At 60.9% G+C, this 19,473-nt stretch overlaps 2 protein-coding genes across 2 annotated transcripts; both read left to right on the top strand.

Moving 5' to 3' along the window:
* Positions 1-70: 70 nt before the first annotated feature.
* Positions 71-16,667, top strand: FIBCD1 (fibrinogen C domain containing 1). The gene is made up of 7 exons (XM_054646504.2): positions 71-390; positions 4,998-5,474; positions 6,780-6,939; positions 7,583-7,719; positions 12,651-12,747; positions 12,925-13,104; positions 14,055-16,667. Exons 1-7 carry the CDS (start codon positions 319-321, stop codon positions 14,312-14,314), a joined length of 1,383 nt encoding a protein of 460 aa, XP_054502479.1. The 5' UTR covers positions 71-318; the 3' UTR covers positions 14,315-16,667.
* Positions 16,668-18,119: 1,452 nt separating this feature from the next.
* On the top strand, positions 18,120-18,631 carry QRFP (pyroglutamylated RFamide peptide). The gene has a single exon (XM_054646622.2). It carries the CDS (start codon positions 18,251-18,253, stop codon positions 18,629-18,631), a length of 381 nt encoding a protein of 126 aa, XP_054502597.1. The 5' UTR covers positions 18,120-18,250.
* The last annotated feature ends 842 nt before the right edge of the window (positions 18,632-19,473 follow it).

Here is a 19,473-nt window from a genome sequence, read left to right as displayed (position 1 = left end):
GGGACGGGGGGATCCCCCGGGGCATCACCGGGAGGGGTGCCCGGAGCGGGGCCGGGGGAGCCCCGGGGGGGGTCGGGGCGGGCGGGGAGGGAAGATCCACCCCCGTGTCCGTGCCCGTGTCCTCCCTCCCTCCTCTTCCTCCCTCCCTCCTCCTCCTCCTCCTCCTCCGCCGCCGCCGCCGCCGCCGCCGCCGCCGCCCGTCCTCCGCCGCGGCCAGCCGGGCAGCGCGGGCGGGCCGGGGGCTGCGCCGCCGGGGAGGAGGTTTGGGGGGGCTTGTGGGGGTCCGGGCACTTACTTGGGCTGGAAGTTGGCGGCGCGATGGGGAACGAGCGTTGGAAAACCGTGGGAGGAGCCTCGCAACTTGAGGATGGGCAGCAGGAGAAATCACAGGTACGGGGCGGGGGGCAAGGGGGGCAGGGGGGGTCACCCAGCCCGGGGGTCCCAGCGAGCCCCCAGTGTCCCCAGCGAGCTTTTCTCCCGGCGCAGCCCAGCGTGGCGAGCTGCCCACGAGCTGTCCCTGCCCCCCGTCCCCACCGTGCGAAGCCCCCGGGCTGCTCCTCCTCACCCCCCTCCCAATTAATGCGTTAATTAACCTGCGGCCAGGGCGCCCACCCAGCCCCGGGGCTGCCCCGGGCTGGGGCAGCGGCCGATGCTCCGGAGCTGCCACACTGCTGAACCGCTCTAAACTGCTTAAATAACCCTTTCCGAGGGATTTGGCATCTCGGCTCCGCGCTGCAGCCGGGCTCATCCCTCCCGGTTCGGGGGCTCCCGGCCGCTGGAGCGGCTCTCGGCCCCCGCTGGGTTTTGGGGGGAGGCCGGCGCTGCGGCGGCAGAGCCTGCGGTGACACGCGGGGATCCGGCACGTGCCGGAGCCCGTTTGCACATCCCGCTGCACGTGTGGCAGCCCCGAGCGCGGCCGAGCGGGCTGAGAGCCCGAGAAGCGCAGGATGGCTCGGCTTGGAAGGGACATTAAAGATTACCCAGTTCCGACCCCGCTGCCACGGGCAGGGACACCTTCCGCTAGAGCAGGTTGCTCAATGCCCCATCCAGCCTGGCCCTGGACAGTTCCAGGGATAGGCACAGGGACAGGCACAGGCGTGGATGCGCGCTGAGCGCGGGCAGGGTGGGAAGAAGGAGTGCGGAGTATGGGCAAGCGTGTCTGCGAGCAGCTGGAGGACAGCAAATCTCCAGCGAGCCTGTGAGTGAAGGGAAAGGACCGAGAGCCGGCAGTGCGGCCCTTCCTCGGCACCCAGGAGCTGGGCAAGGACGGGGGGAGCAGCCGTGAGACCCCAGCTCGACCCCAGCTCCGCCACTTTCCTGTCCCCTGACACACGCAGCAAGGCAAGAGAGGGGATTCTGCCCGGCTTCTCCTTCTGCCGGCAGCTCCCGCGCCTCACTGGAGAGGGGCTGCGCTCCCCGGGAGACCCCTGACCCCCCGAGAGGGAAACCAGGGAGAGAAACCAGCCTGCCCTGCCCTGCCCTGCCCTGCCCTGCCCTCCCTGGCAGAGCTCCCTCCCTGCACGCAGGGATTCGAGCGGTGCCATCCGTCTGGAGCTGCCATCCCCCGGTCCTGTGCCCCCGAGGGCGAGCCGGGCAGGATGGATCCAGCCCCTCCAGCCGTGGAGAAGGCAGCGCGGAGCCGGGTGGTTCGCGGTGGGGTTCAGGGGATGCACAGAGTTTGCCGCGCAGCCGCTGCTGCGGTCCCGGCTCCAGCCCAGCCCAGCTCTGTTCTCACCCACAGAGCGGCTCCATCCCGCCCGTGCTCTGTCCTCTCCTCTTCCCCATCCGCAGAGCGTGGCGTGCCGAGGCAGCGGCGGCAGCAGGCTCTGGGTGACGGAGGAGAGCAGGAAAACGGGAGCGGGATCGGCTCAGCCGCTCCGTGCCCGCGGGGGTGACACAGCCCCGGCCCAGGGCGGCTGCAGCCCCGAGCCCGGCAGGGCGGGATGGGCAGCGAGGGTGGGCAGGGACGGAGCGGTGGAGCAGGGCGAGGATGCAAACGGAGCTGCTCAGCAGCTCTGAGTGAGCCATAGGTGCGGGCTGGGGCACGGACCCTCGCTGCCCTGGGGCGCCTGCAGCGCTGGGCGGACCCCGGCAGGAGGTGCGGGTACCTGGACTAAAGTTTGCACCAGCAGCTGAGCCCGGGCGATGCAAACCTCAGTGTCCACTTACCTGGGAAGCAGAACACAGGTTCTGGCTCGTCCCTGGCTGAGGGCACAGCCCAGGGCAGAGCAGCCAGGCTGCAGGACCGCTGCCATCCATCCCTCGGTCTGCTGAGCCGAGAGGAGCAGGGATTCTGGCAGGAGCAAGGGGGACTCCTCATCTTAGAGCATCTCCCAGGACAGAGCTCAGCCTCTCCTGCCACCACTCCATCCATGCTCTCCAGAAACCAGCCACCTCTGGGTGCCCTGGGGACAAACCAGCTCCTGTCCTTCCCTTCCCACAGGCTGCAAGAGCTGGAGCTGCTGCTCTCCATCCCCAGAACAGCCAGTCTGGCTGGCTGAGTGGGCTGGGGGCTGATTTGAGGGTCCTGATGGGGTCTAGAGCTGCTCAGGAATTGTGGCTGGGTCACCAAGGACCCATGGGTGAGTAGTGTAGATCCTGTGCCAGTGCAGGGCATGGAGAGCCCAACCAGGGACACAACCATCCCTTAGATCCTGCCTGGGGCTCCCTCCAGGCTCCAGAGCAGGTTTGCAAGTGAAGATCTGCTCATCCCAAGCACCACTCAGTCTCACAGCTTCTGCTCTCCTTAGGAAGGAGTGATTTCAAGACACTGGGACCTCCAGCCCAATGGATGTCCCCAGGGGAACATCAATAACCAGGGCAGGGGGGTGTCTTACAGCTGTCCAAAAGTCTTGGCAAGAATTCCAGGAGCTTGAGGCCATAGAACAGACAGTGGGAACCCTGTGGATCATGAGAGCTGGGTCATGGTGAGGCAGCAGCGTGTGGCAGGGGGTGTCTGCAGGGTCCCATGCCAGCACTGGGCATGCTCCTGCAGTGCTGCTTTGCTGGAGGGGCTTGGGGGGACCCCCACCCCAGTTTGGAGTGCTGCTGGTGCCACTGGCTGAGTTTGCCTCCTCTCCCCACTGCAGGTTGCCAGGTAACACAACCTGCCAGCAAAATGCCGTGGGACTCCTGAGGCTGCTGCCACTCAGGATCCTGCAGTCACAAGCAGGGGGGATCCCTTTGGAAGGGGATTGGCTCCCAGTTCCTGTTACTGGTGGGAGGGCAGTGATTGTGGGGCTTGAAGGCTGGAAAACAGCTGGATACAGCTCCTGGTGTGGTGGTACACCCAGGCAGAGCTGTGAGGTTTTGGTGTGTTACAGCTCAGCTGGGATTTGTGTGGCTGTGGGAAGCAGAGCCTCATCCACTCGTGGCTCTCTTCTGGGAGCTCTTTCTGCTCAGAGGGGACCCTCAGGCCCTGCATCCCCATGGGCCCCTCCAGCTGGGCATGGCAGCATTGTGGGGAGCAGCATGGGAGGGCACAAAGTCCTGGAGATGAGGGTGCAGCCACAGCCAGGACAACCACAGGGACAGGGTCTCTGCTCACTCTGTAGATCCCAAACCACCTGACACTTTGGTCAGCAGCCACCCCTCCTGTCACTCCAGGGTGCTGAGGGGCCCAGCTGAGCCCAGGTCCTGGATGTCCACATAAGGATGTGAGCAATGGGCATCTGCCACCATCCTGCTGCTCCTGGGTGTCCCCTGTGCCCCCAGGCAGGGCTCTGTGTCTACTACACACACCAGGCAAACTCCTCAAGCCCCTGCTTGCCCAGAATTTCCCTTATTGCCTTTGACATCTCCTTTTAACCTGCACCGAGGGGCTGAGCCTGGGGCTGTCCCCTCGCAGAGCTCCCTGCAGGTGGCTTCCCAGTCACTCCAGGGCTGTTTGATCTGCAGCCTCACTCCACGGAGAGGGGGAGACACCCAGAGCACACCCTGGGGCTGGTGGGGCATCCTCAGCCCCCCGGGCAGCCCCGCTGCAGCTGTGGGGTCACCTTAATGCAAATGGTTGCGTGAGAGGGAATGGAATGAAGGGTGCTTGAAGGAAGGTGTCACTCCAGATAGATGTGCACGGGAGGGACAGGGCCTGGGAAATCTTTGCAGATGCAGCAATTTTCCCCTCGTTTCTGGGGAAAGTAGTCTTTGTCTCTCTGAATCTGCAGTTTGCTGCCAGCCCTGCAATTCCTTGTGACAGCTGTGGCCAGGGTCAGGGGGAAATCACAGCCTCTGTCCTGCAGGTGTAACGAGGAGGGGAGGGGGACTGGGAGCCGATGGGATCTCACCCACCCTGCACCGACTGTGCTGGCACTCGAGGCTTTGCAGGGAGAAGAGGCTCCTGGTGGGCTTGGAGCAGGGGCCACGGGCTGAGCCCAGGGGTCTGAGCAGCAGCAGAGCTGCCAGAGGGGCTGGGGGGGGGTCATAGACCTTTCCCAGCGATTCTCCCTCGCCAGGAGGCTCTGGGACTGATCCAAAGGCTTTGGGAGCAGCTCTGCCCCCTCCAGCAGGAAATGAGGTGACAAGGGGGATGAAGATGAGTTGCCTGCCATAGCTGGGAGCTGCCCTACGCAGAGCAGGTCCCCATAGCACTCAGGGCAATGTGACCCCAGCACTGCCCCAGAGCCATCAGTGCTGCTCTCCCTGTGATCCCTGCTGTGAGGGACACAAGGTGTTTTCCCATTTTCTCCCCACATTTGTGCCCAGGGCAGCAGGGAGCCCCACACACATCTCCTGGGGAGCCAGGGCTGGAGCAGCCGAGGATCAGAGCTGTAAATAAAACATGCCACGGGAGCAGGCGGGGCCGTGCCTTCGCTCTCGTTATTATTTCATGGCCGGCTCCTCGGCGGGCTCGGCCGCTCTGCTCACTCACTGTGGCCTCCGTGTCCCTGCAGGGCTCCCTGGGGTGCTCCCCACCCTCAGAGCCATTGCCAGACCCCAAACGCCGTCGCTCTGGGCTGAGGGGACGGGGCAGTGCTGACAGTGTGTCTGTGTGCCCGCAGAGGATGAGCTGTGGCTACATCCTGTGCACCGTGCTGCTCTCGGTGGCCGTGCTCCTGGCGGTGACAGTCACGGGGGCCATCCTCTTCATGAACCACTACCACACGCCCGTCACCGAGCCGCCCCCCGTCATCAGCACCAACCCCGAGGAGGCCAACGCGCTGGTGACCATCGAGAAGGCCGACAGCTCCCGCATCAACATCTTCATCGACCCCAACTGCCCCAGCGCCGCCGGCGCCCTGGGCCGCCTGGAGGGGCTGCAGGGCTCCCTGCTGCACGCCCTCACCGAGCACGACGCCGACGCCAAGGCCACCAAGAGCCAGCAGAAGGCCCTGCTGGTGACGGTGGCGGACGAGGTGGCCAAGCTGCTGAGCCACGCCGTGCAGCTCCGTGCCGACTGTGACGGGCTCAAGAAGGGGCACAGCGCCATGGGCCAGGAGCTCAGCGCCCTGCAGGGAGAGCAGGGCAGGCTCATCCAGGTGAGCTGGGGCTGGCAGTGCCAGGCAGGGCAGGCCCTGCTCCTCCCGCTGCCATGAGCCACCCAACGACAATCCCCTACACCACCCTAACCTGAACCTCCTCACTTATCCTCCTCCTTACCCTAGGACTAGTCTGCGAATGAATTCAAGGCGGATTAGAATGAGCAGAATAACAGAAAGTTAGTCTAAGATGGTTGATTTCCACTCAACAGATCATAGCTCCCACCCTATAACTTTCTTTATGTCCTACCTCCACCTAAGCTTCTACTCAGCCTTCACCCTAAGCAGCCTAGGCCTAGCCTTCCACCAAACCCACCTATCCTGACCCACCAAACCCCACGAATCCCTGGGGGTGGCATTCCCTGTGCCAATGTCCCCATGCCATGGCTGCTCCTGCCCTCAGCATCCAGGGCAGAGCTCCTGGCAGGGCTCCCTGGGGGTGGAATTCTCTGTCCCAGTGTCCCTGGGGTTCGGCTGCTCACAACCCCTGCCCTCAGCATCCAGGGGAGAGCTGCAGGAGAAGGAGCTGAGGTTGAAGTGCTTGGGAATTGGAGGCTGGGAAGTGTCTCCCTGCCAAACCACCCCAGTGCCAGTGAGCCTGGTGTGCAGCCTCCCACCTTGTGGGTGTCCCAGCTCCAGGTCCAGTTTGGGAGCTCCAGTCAGAGCCAAGAACACCACAGAACCTTCTCAAGGGCAGTTCATGCAGAAATCAGCCCCCCCTCTCCTTAGAGTCCCCAAAATTTCCCAGCCTCCAATGAGCTGTGTTGAAATGCTTACCTGAGTATGCCAGGGGTCTGCCAGGTGTCACAGCAAGATCCAGGGCATGGCTGGGGGCTCCATGCCTGACCCTCCTGGTACTCAACTCCCTCTGCCCAGAGCTGCTTGTTTCTCGCTGCTTCTCTTCTCTGCCCATCCTGGTGCTCTGCCACAGCCACCCCGTGTCACTGTCCCAGCCTGGGTCACCTCAGGGGATGAGAGGAGCTGGCGGCTGCCTCAGGACACGGCTATTCCTGCTGCCTCCGTCATCCTGTCCTTGCCCAGAAATGCTCTTTATCCATGGGATTGCAGCACCACTGCACCCAGGTTTGGGCATTTCTCCTCCCTGGGGGCAATAGGTGCTTATCTGGACCTTGACCCCTGCCAAAAACCAACAAAGATCAGAGATAAAGCAGCAGAGATGTTTTATGGGATCTGTGGATTTACACCCTGGCATTGCTGAGCGCAGCGGTCAAGGGGCTGGGATGTGGAAGGGATTTAACCATTTCACCACAATTTCTGTGTCCCCCCCGTGTTCCCTGCCCGCAGCTGCTGTCGGAGAGCCAGAGCAGCATGGCTCGGCTGGTGAGCTCTGTCAGCGACGCCCTGGACTCGCTGCAGAGGGAGCGCGGCGGGGCCCGGCCCCGGCTCAAGGCTGACCTGCAGCGAGCCCCGGCCAGGGGAGCCCGGCCCCGGGGCTGCTCCAACGGTGAGAGGCATCCCTGGGGAGAGGGATGTGCCTGGGGCTGCCCGGGGCAGGGAGGAACGGCCAGCATGGGGCAGAGCATCCTGGAGAAGGGATTTAGTGCAGCGCGGGAGGTGGAGGAGGAGGGAGAGGGAAAGGTGTGTCCTGGGAGGGGGAGTTCTCACCGTGCCGCTCCCAGCTGTCCATGAAGCAGCCCAAAAGCCCCTTCACACCCCTGCAAACCCATCAGCTCCTCACAGAGGGTAGCAGGGACCAGGCAGGGCATTCACCTCCATCGGGTGTGGAGGGTGGCTCTGCACAGGCACATCCCTCAAGCTTGGCTTGGGATGCAGCTGAGGGAGCCTGTCCTGGAGCTGGGAGCATGTGCCCACAGCCTCCCTGGGCACTGGCTGTCCCTTGTCCCCATCTGGGTCCCAGCTTGCCCTTGCCATCTCACAGGGACATGAGGTCAGGCCCTGCCAGCTGCTGGGGAGCCCCATCCCCCTTGGCACTGCTCACCCCGAGCATCAGAGGAGAAGGGAGGGAAAGAGCAAAGCAGCACCAAGCTGGAAGCAAGGTTGGAAGCCAGGAAGAAATGGCAAGACATTAAATTAGCCCATTAATTAACCAGCTTTCCCCTCATCCCACCCCACCCCAATGGCTGCAGGCTCCCGGCCCCGAGACTGCTTTGACATCTACGTGAGTGGACAGCAGGAGGATGGGATTTACTCCATCTTCCCCACCCACTACCCTGATGGCTTCCAGGTCTACTGTGACATGAGCACGGACGGGGGCGGCTGGACGGTGAGTGAGCTGCCAGCAGCCTGCTGGGGACACGGGGAGATGGCACTGCTGGCACTGCTGGGGACACGGGGAGATGGCCCTGCTGGGGACACGGGGAGATGGCACTGCTGGGGACACGGGGAGATGGCACTGCTGGGACACGGGGAGATGGCACTGCTGGCCCTGCTGGGGACACGGGGAGATGGCACTGCTGGCACTGCTGGGCAGGGGAGATGGCACTGCTGGCCCTGCTGGGGACACGGGGAGATGGCACTGCTGGCACTGCTGGGGACACGGGGAGATGGCACTGCTGGCACTGCTGGCCCTGCTGGGGACATGGGGAGATGGCACTGCTGGCACTGCTGGGGACACGGGGAGATGGCACTGCTGGGGACACGGGGAGATGGCACTGCTGGCACTGCTGGGGACACGGGGAGATGGCCCTGCTGGGGACACGGGGAGATGGCACTGCTGGCACTGCTGGCACTGCTGGCACTGCTGGCCCTGCTGGGCAGGGGAGATGGCGCTTTGGACACCTGGAGGTGTCACCAGGAGGGACAGTCAGTGTCAGGGGGGCCTGGCTGTGCACCCAGAGGTGCCCAGTGGTGGAGCTGGAGCCCAGTGCCTGCCCTGCCCTGGGGAGCTGGGCTGGAGCTGGAGGGGGTTCAGGCAGGGAGTTGGTGCCACCTCTGGAATTTGTCCTTCTCAGCAGGGCTGGGCTGTGGCTGTGCTTTGCCCCGGTGAGGTGGTGCTGGGGCTCAGGGCAGACCCCAAACCCGGACATTTGGCCTCATTTTTAAGGCCAGGATGCCTGGGGCACCACGGGAGCTCTGCTGATTCACTCCCTGTCCGATTGGCTCTGCCACAGCAGCTGCAATGGGCTGTGATCACAGCAATGGGGACACGGCTCTGCCACTGCCCCAGGGAGCAGCTGGGGCCAGCAGCTCCCCCTGCCCTGGAGGGCATCACTTGGGGTGCCAGCAGGAGGGGTGGGCAGGCAGCCTGTGCCCTGAGAACGCTCTGGATGAGCAGAGCTGGCCAGCACCCTCCAGCTGGGTGCTCTAGGAAACAAATCCCCACCATCTGATCCCCCTAAGCAGCTTTGAGCAGGGCCAGGAGGGAGCTTAGCCCCCCTGTCCTCAGGGGCTGGTGAGAGGCTCTGAGAGCCCACCCAGGGCAGCAGGAACCTGTGGTGTGAACCAGGGTGGTACCAGCAGCTCCAGTGGGGAAACTGAGGCACAGCACAGCCAGGGACCTCAGCTCCAGGGGGATTACAGAGGGCAGAGGGGACCCTTCTGGCTCCCCAAGGTGCAGAGGGTCCTTGCAAACCCCGTGCACAGCCTGCACAGCCTCTGCCAGCCCCAGCCAAGCCTGAAGAGCAGCCCAAGGTGATTAGTGAGACACTCAAAGGCTTATTTAAAGCTGCTGCAGGCTGGGGAGGGGGCTCAGCGAGGGATTCTGAGCCTGGGAGTGCAGTGGCACAGACACCACAGAGTCACCCCTGCCTTGATGGGGCCAGCAGCCAAAGCAGGACCCCACAGACAGTCAGGGCTGGCCTGAGGGTGCCCACCCCAGGCTCCTGTTTCTGGGGTGCTCTGCAGCAGAGGGTCCCAAACGTGCCCCCAGTCCTTTGGGTGCAGGGATTGTCTCAGCACTGCCTGGCCCAGGCTCCAGGTGAGCCATGGCATGGATGGGTGCCATGGGGCAGAGCCTGGGAAATCCCCTTCCCCTTCCCCTTCCCCTTCCCCTTCCCCTTCCCCTTCCCCTTCCCCCCTCCTCTCTGGAGTGATTTCTCCTGACATTTGGGCTTATTTGCATGTGGGTGGGTGGGTGGAAGCGATGGCAGCAGCTGAATCAATTTTGACTCGGGAGCTTGGGAGCTGCTGAGCTCAGCTTTAGGCTGCCTGGGCAGCTCAGAGGCCAAGGGCAGAGCTCAGGACCTCACTGTCCCCAAGCCTGCTCTGCAGGGTCCTGCTTGCTCCCTGTCCCCATCCTGGGCTGTTTTGTCCCCCCTCAGTCCTGCTTGGCAGCAGCAGGGCCACGTTTGTGCTGCTGGGGATGTGGATCTGGGTCAGTGCCATCCATGCCCTGTGCCCAGCCCTGCCTGGGGCTGCAGTGGCTGCCCTGGGGCTGCCCAGCCCAGCTCTGCCCCTGACGCTCACCTCTGGCTCTTTCTTGAAGTGATGATGGCATGGCAGAGGTCAAGGGAGCTCAGCATCCCAGCAGGGCTCCAAAAGTGTCCTCTTCGCATGATGTTGGCTTCAGAATGTCTTTGAGAATGCCCCACACTCCTCCCAGTGCCTCTGAGCCTCCATTGCTCCTCATTTGGGGCAAAATCCCCCGGGATCAGCACCTCAGCATCACCTCCATGTGCAGCATGCACTGGAAATGGTGGGAGAGCCAAAGAAAGCAGCAGAAAAGGCTGTGCCAGCAGCACAAGGGCTGTGGTGACATCAAGTGACAGCTTCCAGCTGCAGGGGCACCTGCTGTGCTGGGACACTGGTGGGGACAGCCTCACCAGCCTGGGCAGCCCCTGCTGCAGGGATGGGGCTGGGCATTGACACTGGGCTGGGGCAAACCACAGGCAGGGGCTGAGAGGAGCCACAAACACGTCCCCTTTCCAGGGGATGTGGTTTCTGTGTCACCACAAACAGGACAAGACAATTCTGCTGGCAGGGCCAGGCAGGAGCAGCTCCTGGGACGGGCAGAGCTGCCAGCCCTGGTGTTCACAGGCTGCCCCAAGGCACTGGCACATCCTGGGCCTGGCTCTGCATTGCCCAGAGCTTTCTCCCTGCCTTTCTTTGGGTCTCCCTGCTGTGACAGAGTTCAGAGGACAGGGGACAGGGCTGTGGGCTCTGTGCCATGGCTGCCAAAACTGGAGCAGGAGCCTGAGCTCTGTGGTGGTGATGTCCCCACACTGGGAGCTTCAAGCCCACCAGGAGTTTGGTGGAGCTGAGGGAGAGGAGCTGCCAGTGCCATGGCAGGCACAGGCTGGTGCTCCCACTTTTCCCTGCTTTTAACCCATTTTTCTGGGTTTGTGGCTTTGCAGGAGCCTGTCCCTGCCCCACAGGGGCAACTGGGGGAGGCAGAGAACGAGGGAGATAAATATTTCAGCCTTGCCTTTCAAGAAGGGAGGGAAATCCTTTTTGCTTAAGAGGGGGGTGATGCATATTTGATGAGGAGGAAGAGAGCAGCGAGGCAGGGCTGGAGCACATGAGCCTGCAGGTCACTGGTGCACCCAGCATCCCCAGCATCCCCAGCATCCCCAGCATCCCCAGAGGGTGACCAGGAGGCTCCCACAGCCCTGCCTGCACCTGGAGGGGGCACAGAAGAGGCACAGAAGGGACTGTACATGAGAGATGGTGAGGATGGAGCAGGAGACTCGGGAGGACACAGCACCTCCAGCACTCACCAGCAGCAAACCTGGTTTTGAGCCCCCATGGGGCTGAGCCTGGGGGGCAGAGGGGCACTGAAGGCTTCTCCTCAGGTGATTCCTGAGCTGTGCCAAGGCTCAGGCAGTGGAGCCCTGTCCCACACGCTTCCCTGGGCACCACTCAGGCAATTGGCCTATTTAGAGCTGTGGCTCAAAGCCGATTAGGAGGGAGCACTGGTGCTGCAGCCACCGCCTTCCCCATGCCAGCCACGGAGCTGGTGGTGGCTGGGGAAAAGCAGCTTCAGGCTCCTGTCCAGCCGTGCTGTCCCCCTTTCCCAGCAAGGCTGAAGAAAGCCCCTTTAAATGGGCTTAACCACAGCTTCTCAAGTGCTCAACGCAGGGATAAAAATTAAGGCTCTAATTCTAGAAGGTAAGTACAGCAGGATCAGAGCTGTGCCAGAGCCTCAGCCAGCACAGCCAGCCCCAAAAACGCCCATCTGGGGAAGGGCAAACAGTGAGAGGGTCACAGGGTGGTTCTGCTTCACCTGCCAGGGTGAAACCCAGTGTGGGAGGGCAGGGGCAGCCACGGGAGCAGAGCAGGCTGGCTCAGGGCTCATCCGCATTCCCCAGCCCTGCGGTGCTGGAAGCTCAGCTGGGCAGCCCTGAGGATGAGGTTCTCTGGCCCCTGGCAGGGCTCTGCCCAAGCCACCAAGTGTCCCAGCTGTCCCCACCACGGCCTTGGGACCGCAGAGCTTGGTGGGAGCGGGGCAGGCTTGCTCAGCCAACTTTAATGCAATTAATCCAGGGCTGGAGGCTTAATTAAGTTCAAATGGTCGGGCATGAAGCAGCATTTTCTGGATCGCTGTCAATAAATCAAACCCAAAACTGTGGATAAAAGGGGATGGAACACACAGGGCACACGGGCTGGTGAGCAGATGGGAGAGGAAAAGGGAAAGGCTCGGAGCAGAAAAGCTGCATTGAGCCCTGGGATCTGGCTGGGATCTGGGGGCTCTGCAGGGCTCAGGACACTCCGTGCCTCACAGTTAATTTCTCTGGGAGATTAATGAGGCTGTCACAGAGATGATGTTTTATAATGGGGTGCCTGCCCAGGAGAGCAAGGAGATCCAGGAGGAAGAAATCAGCCCTGCTGGGTTTTCACACAGCTCTGGGCACCCACTGTTGGCAAGGAGGGCTCACAGCAACCTGGGCACCCCGTGCTGCTGCACAGAGCTGGGGTCGAGCCCCCTGTGCCCCTGCTCACCTGTGCAGGAGCAGCCTGCAGGGTGTCCACCCCCCCAGGGACACCCCACGACTTCCCAAGGAGCTTCAGGTTTCCCGAGCTCTGCTCACATTTCCAGACAGAGGATCCTGTGAAGGGCTTTGCCTGAACGGACTCACCCACCCCTGGGATGGAGCATTTCCCCGGGGAGCTCATCCCTGTGCAATCACGGAGCCGACAGGGGTTAATTTGTGCCGCTAATTAGGCAGCGGCAGGGAGGGGTGGGCAGCGCGGTGGGGAGCACGGGGGTCACGCAGGCTGGGAGCAGCCCCACAGCTGATGCCCTTTGTGTGTCCCCAGGTGTTCCAGCGGCGGGAGGACGGCTCCGTGAACTTCTTCCGTGGCTGGGAAGCCTACCGGGACGGCTTTGGGAAGCTGACAGGAGAGCACTGGCTGGGTGTGTGGGGCTGGCGCTGCTGGCTCCTGGCAAAGCCTGGGGAGCTCTGGGGTCCCTTTGTGATGGAGGGGACACCGGAACCCCCACCCGTGGGCTGGGAGGGATGGGCTGGGCAGGCAGGGAGGGGCTGCAGCCCTGGGCACCCCATGCCCACACTCACCCCTCTCCCTCTGCCAGGGCTGAAGAGGATCCACCTGCTGACCGTGCAGGGCAGCTACGAGCTCCGCATCGACCTGGAGGACTTCGACAACGGCACCGCCTTCGCCCACTACGGCAGCTTCGGGGTGGGGCTCTTCTCCGTGGACCCCGAGGAGGACGGGTACCCCATCACCATCGCCGACTACTCAGGGACAGCAGGTGGGGCAGCGGGATGGAGGGCACATCCCCCATGGGCGGGGGGGGACACAGCTGTGGGGCTGTTCACAGGGGTCTTAGGAAGAGGGAAGAGATGAGGATCTGACTCCATGTTTCAGAGGGCTAATTTATTATTTTATAAAAAGAAATATTATTTCGTATTCATATATAAATATAAAATATTATATTTTATATATAGATAATATTTATAAATAATATAAATAGATATTTTATATATCAATATTTATATGTCAATAATTTTATATAAACAGTATCTTATATAAACATATTTATATAAATATATATTTTATATAAATATAAAATATATATTATGTTTATATAATATAAATATATATTTATATATGTATAACTTATATTTATATAATATAGATGTATATTTATATTATATAAATAATATACTGTGAATATTATATTATCTATAATATAATATATAGATATAAAACTATACTAAATATATATAGATATATATAGATACTAAATATATATAGATATAAAACTATACTAAAAGAATAGAAGAAAGGATTTCATTAGAAGGCTTGGACAGAATAGAAAAGGAATGAAAATGGAATGATGATAAAATCTTGTGACTGACCAGACAGTCCAATACAGCTGGACTGTGATTGGCTATTAGTTAGAAACAACCTCATGAGACCAATCCCAGATGCACCTGTTGCATTCCATAGCAGCAGATAATAATTGTTTATATTTTGTTCCTGAGGCTTCTCAGGAGGAAAAAATTCTTAAGGAAAAGATTTTTCATAAGACATGTCTGTGACACACAGGCACCAACCTCCTCGCTGGGGTGTTCCAGTGTCCCATGGCAGCAGCACCAGCTGCATCCCTGCGGCCTCGGGGAGATGGAGGTGGGTGAGGTTGGGCATCTGCTGGAGGAGCAGGAGGTGCCCATCAGGATCCCCTTTCCCCTGGCACAGGTGACTCCTTCCTGAAGCACAACGGGATGAAGTTCACCACCAAGGACCTGGACAACGACCACTCGGAGAACAACTGCGCCTCCTTCTACCACGGCGCCTGGTGGTACCGCAACTGCCACACGTCCAACCTGAACGGGCAGTACCTGCGGGGCCACCACAGCTCCTACGCCGACGGCATCGAGTGGTCCTCCTGGACCGGCTGGCAGTACTCGCTCAAGTTCACCGAGATGAAGATCCGGCCCATCCGCGAGGAGAATTAGCTGATGGCATCAGCGCCCGGTCCCCTGCCCCTCCCCAGCACCCTGCAGACCCAATCCCTCAGCTGCCATCCTCCTCATCCTCTCCGAGGGCTTGCCCACCTCTGAGGGGCTCGTGGGGAGCACCTGCTGCCAGTGAGGGTGACTTTGGCTCCTGGGCACCCTGAGAGTTGTCAGACCTTTGCTTCCCACTGCCATGACCAGGTGTCCTGGCCAGAGCATGACCCACGGCCTGTGCTCCTGGCTGGGGCACAGAGGATGCAGGTATTTGGGCAGAGGTGCCAGCAGGAAGGAAAGGAGCTGCCTGGAGGGAAGGAAGGAGGGAGGGAGGGATGCAGCAGCCCAGGCAGGCTGAGCACCTCTGGTCACCTCTGCCCTGGGCACTGACACCTGGCAGTGGGCTCACCAAGCTGGCAAGGGGCTGGGGGCATTGTCATGGGCCCCCCAAACGCCCAGGACTGGGATGAGGCTGCTGCTCCACGGCTCCAGCTCCCCCCATGGTGCTACTGGTGATGGGGAGGCTCAGCTGGGCCAGCCTGACCGTGCCAGCAACTCCTCCCCTGCCCCTGCAGGAGCAGCGCAGCTGGGGAGGGACAACCACCAGCTCCTTACTCCCCATTGTCCCTGTCCTGAGTCCTGGAGCCTCCCAGCAGGTCACGACACCCCAAGGGGAGCCAGACCAGCGCTGCAAGGACGCACACCCAGAGCTGAGCACACCACGGAGCTGCTTTGGCAGTGCTGGGCAAACAGGGAGCACAGCAAGGAAGAGGAGGAGGCGAGGAAGGCTCACTTCCCAACGCAGCTCTGCCTGCAGTTCACAGCCCCTCCCTCCCAACCAGACCCACTGGGATTCACATCAAACTTTCACCATCCAGAGGCTGTGACCTTTCCCCAGACCCTTTGGGCACCTCAGCCACATCCCCCTGTGAGCCCCTCTGCTCACTGCTGGCCTGGACACTGCATTCTGAGCTGTGGCACTGGCTGGGCACCTGCAGATATCCAAAGCCTTTCATTTCCTCAAATCCTGTTAAGGTTTTGCAAAAGAGAAGCCCCGAGTGGGGCTTAGCATCTGCAGGGCCCTGATAACTGGGCAGCAGCACCAGCCAGCCCAGGCAGGAGCTGCCATGGGCTGTGGGACTGATGTCTCCTGCTGGCTCCCTGGAAGGACTCAAATGGGGGATTTTGTCCAAAAAAAACGAGAACCAAATGTGAGCAGACTCTGGACTGAGAGGGGAGGGGACAGACAGAGCCCTGCCACCCTTTACAGCATTCTTTGCCCGTGCTACAGCAGAGCCCTGCCCCAAGAAACGCCATCAGACAGACAGATGGACTGAGGAGGGGAGGAAAACTCCCCCTGTCTCCATTTCCAGGGGAGCTTAAAGCACGGGGAGATCAAAGGCTCAGCTTCCCAACTGTGCCAGGTTTGTACTTCCCTCTGTGAATCTTCTTTTTTTTTTTTTCAAGCCTTCCCCACCTCGGATCTTGTGCTGGACAGGATCTCTCACCTACTGGGTGAGTGTCTGTCTGTCTGTCTGCCCTGACAGAGAAATGGACAAACGATGCACTGGGATCACCACAGCTTTTTACTCTGCCAGAGAGACCCTTCAGAGCCCTCGGGCGAGGGAGAGCCCTGAGTGGAGGGCACTCAACTCTAAGCACTCCATCCATGCCCAGAACGATGGGGACTGGGGGAACTCAGCAGTGGCATTTCTCAGCACAACAGCAGGAGCCCTGACAGCTTCCAAGGAGCTTCCTGCATTCCACTGGACCTTCCTGGAAAGGTTCCTGCCTGCACCCATCTGTACTTTTCAATCAGTTTTTTTTGGTAGATTAGCTGTGGCTGGGTTTTCTGATGCTTTGGGCAGGAATGCACATGGAACCATGGAATGCACATGGAACCCAGCTTCCCATGTGCTGGGTGGGAAGGCTCATCCCCCCCCAGACCCCTCCAATGGCATTCTGCCGTGCCAGGGAGGGAATGTTGTAGGTTGGTTTGTTGGTAGCACATCCTTGTGTAACTGCCTGTGCCACCCAGGACCCCCCAGAGATTTGTTTTGACTTGCACGAGAGGTTTTTAATCCATGCCAAGACGCAGGATTTCCCAGGATTATTCCCAAGAGCTCAAGCATTGCTCCATGGCCCTGGATTAGGTTAAACCCATCTGTGGTGACACCTCCCTGGAAAGGGGTGGGCAGGGGTGACTGTGGGGCTGGGATGTGGCCATGGACCTTCCCAGAGAAGCCCTGGGCCAGGCCCTGGTGTGTAGCAGTGCTGTGAAGTCTAGGTCGTGTGTGAGTGTGTCCAAAGCTGTACATGTGGACTTTCTAAACTCCTTAATAAAAGGATCTCATCGTTACTCACTGTGTGACAGCTGTGACAGCACGGGGACACGGCCAGAGGGACAGCAAAGGGAGAGACACTGAATCTCTGCAGCTCCTCTCTGTGCTGGGGGATGGCTCCTTCCCCGTGCCAGGCTCATGGCACAGCACCCTTGGGGACCTGCACCATCACCACACCAAAACCACTCTGCAAAACAAGAGCTGGGGACACCCAGGGGCTGAGGCCTGAGGCTTCCCAGGGCTCCAGCCCAAACCAGGGCCCTGCAGGACCTTGGGGTGGCCCCAGGACTGGGGCTGGGGAGGTGGCAGTGTCTGTGCCATGGGGACCTGCTCCAAGGGACAGAGCACCAGCGATGCCCCAGTCCCTCCCTGCTGCCCACTGCACATTCCACTGCCACAGCCAGGACAGACCTGGAGGGGACAGCAAGGTGCCTTGGGGACCGTGTTCCAGCACTGGGGCTGTGTGTGCTGACCAGGGAGGGTGGCAGCACTCGGGCACGTCCATGTGGGGCCAGGCCCTGGGCAGGTTTGGGGTCTCCAGTGGTGCCTGTGCACACAAACAGATGGGTGGCACCCCCAAGAGCTGCACACAGGACACACCAGCCCGATGAGGGGGACACACGTGGGCCCCCAGACGAGCCCCTCCATCCCTGCAGCACCCCTGACAGCTGCCAGGGACACAAGGGCAGCTCCCGGCTGCTCCTCCAAACGAGGCAGCAGCCGAAAGCAGCGCGTTAATGAGCGGCGTTGCTGCGTTCCCATTGTGGCAGCTCCACCAACCCCTGTCCCCTCCGTCCCCTGTTCGGCTCCCTCCCCGAGGGTCCCCCCCTCCTCTCCCTGCGGCCACACGCCCAGGGGTGACACGGCAATCGGCGCCCGTGGCTATTTAATGGCCCAAGGCGGGTCCTGCTCATCGGACTCGGGGCGGGCAGAGAGGTGCCAGGGGAGGCAGCACTGGGCAGCACCGAGGTGCAGAGGTAAGTGACTGGTGTCCGTGTGTCTGTCTGTCCGTCTGTCCCTGCTTTACACCCCTGCCTCGATGGGCAGCACAGCCGGGGAGCAGTGAGAGGCTGGTGGGAAGCAGCTGGGGACCCACAGCACCCCCAGACCCCAGGATGGGACTCAGAAATTTGGATCCGTGATGGGAAACGGGGTGGAAAAGGGAGAGAGCAGAACAGAGGCAAGGTGTGAAAAAGGTAGGGGTGAAGCCCGAAGTGAAGCCTCTATGCTAAGGGGTGTTGGGAAGGGCAGGCAGGGGCTTGAGTGCACCTGGGTCTGGCACAGGAGGGAGAAACAAACCCTTGGGTGGAGCAGACAGCCTGGCCCCCAGCACCTGCAGCAGCTTTAAAGGCAATATAATAAAAATTAAAAAAAAAAAAAAAAAAAAAAAAAAAAATAATACCACCCGTTTCCTCTTTCTGGGAAGAGGAAGGGAAGGCAGGGGGGAGCTCGGACCCTCTCTGGGGCTGGGTGCTGGTGTGGAGGCTGCTGCAGGAGGAGCAGTGGATGCTCGGGGGGTTCTAGCAGGGCTGGTTTGGGGAACAGCCCAGGGCAGCCCCTGCTCCCCTGACATTCCCTCCCCTCCCTGCGCTTCCCCCAGATGAGAACACCCTACTCGCTGTCCTGCCTGCTCCTCCTGAGCCTGGGAGCCTGCTTCCCTGCCGGCGAGCGCTGGGAGCCGGCACAGCCCGGGGAAGGGGCTCTGCTCGGTCCTGGCTGGCAAGCGGCGGCGGAGGGCCGGGGTCCCGGCTGGAGGGCAGGCCCGAAGCGGAGGAGGAGCGAGGAGGAGCGGGACGCGCTGCTGAGCATCGCCCGGGAGCTGCGGGCGCTCGGGGCCGGGCGGCGGCCGGGCAGGAGCGGCGGCCCCGAGGCGCTGCCCAGCGGAGGGGAGAAGCGCAGCGGAGCCCTGGGCAACCTGGCGGAGGAACTCAACGGCTACAACAGGAAAAAAGGGGGCTTCACCTTCCGCTTCGGGAGATGAGAGCTTGGACTGCATTCCCCACCTGCTGCGGGTCGCCCCGTCCCGTCCTTCCCTTCTGTCTCACCTGGGTTTGCTCGGAAAAAAAGGATATTTGGGGGTTTTGCTGCCGGGGGTGCCTTGGGGAGGGGGGACGCTGTGTTTGCCCCACTCCCAGCTCTGCTCTAGATCTCCCATCCCTGTTCCTGACTGATGCAATGGAAGAAGAGGAGGACGCCTTGAGGAGAAATCACCAAATCCCTTCCCTGATCACACAGAGCTTTTGCTGGGGCACAGGGAAAGGGCCTGGTGCTGGGTCTCCAGCGCTGGCAGAGAGCAGGGGTGGCACAATGGGATGGGCAGTGCCAGCAGGGCCAGGCAGCAGGGCTGCAGGGTTCCAGCAGGGTGGCTGGAATGTCCCCAGGGAATGTCTTAGTCCAGGGCCAGCCATCAGGGAGGAGAGGGTCCCTCAGAGCTGCTGCTCTCCTGCCTATTAAGGGAAAGTCCCTCGGGCAGCAAATTCTGCTTAGTGTCAAGATGCCTCTTAGACGAGGCAGCTCCTGCCTGCAAAACCAGGGCAGGGTTCGAGAAAATCTTGTCCTTAGCAGCCCCTGGTGTGAGCACAGAACCCTGCCCTGGCTCCACCAGCCCTGCCACAGCCCCACAGCCCTGCCCATGCCCCACACTCCTCACCAGGGTGAGATTGTGATGCCTGACCTTCGATGTCCTTGTCACCACCCAGCTCCTCAGACAGCCTGGCCCTTCCCAAAGCCTTCCTGGCCTCCTCACCACCTAATCCAGCTGTAGCTACTGCAGAACTTGGTGCAGAAGGACTGAAACAAGAACTTCTGACACTGAGAGGTGCT

This window comes from Agelaius phoeniceus, chromosome 21 (assembly GCF_051311805.1).
Source record: "Agelaius phoeniceus isolate bAgePho1 chromosome 21, bAgePho1.hap1, whole genome shotgun sequence".
Taxonomy (NCBI): Eukaryota; Metazoa; Chordata; class Aves; order Passeriformes; family Icteridae; genus Agelaius; species Agelaius phoeniceus.
Note: the sequence above shows the minus strand (reverse complement) of the source record. Positions and strands in the feature narration are given on the sequence as shown.

Excerpts from the sequence above, each read along its gene's own strand:
- FIBCD1 (XM_054646504.2), top strand. The coding sequence starts at position 319 with ATGGGGAACGAGCGTTGGAAAACCGTGGGAGGAGCCTCGCAACTTGAG. Across the intron at positions 391-4,997 it reads GGCAGCAGGAGAAATCACAG|AGGATGAGCTGTGGCTACAT; the intron begins GTACGGGGCGGG and ends GTGTGCCCGCAG. Across the intron at positions 12,748-12,924 it reads GACAGGAGAGCACTGGCTGG|GGCTGAAGAGGATCCACCTG; the intron begins GTGTGTGGGGCT and ends TCCCTCTGCCAG.
- QRFP (XM_054646622.2), top strand. The coding sequence starts at position 18,251 with ATGAGAACACCCTACTCGCTGTCCTGCCTGCTCCTCCTGAGCCTGGGA.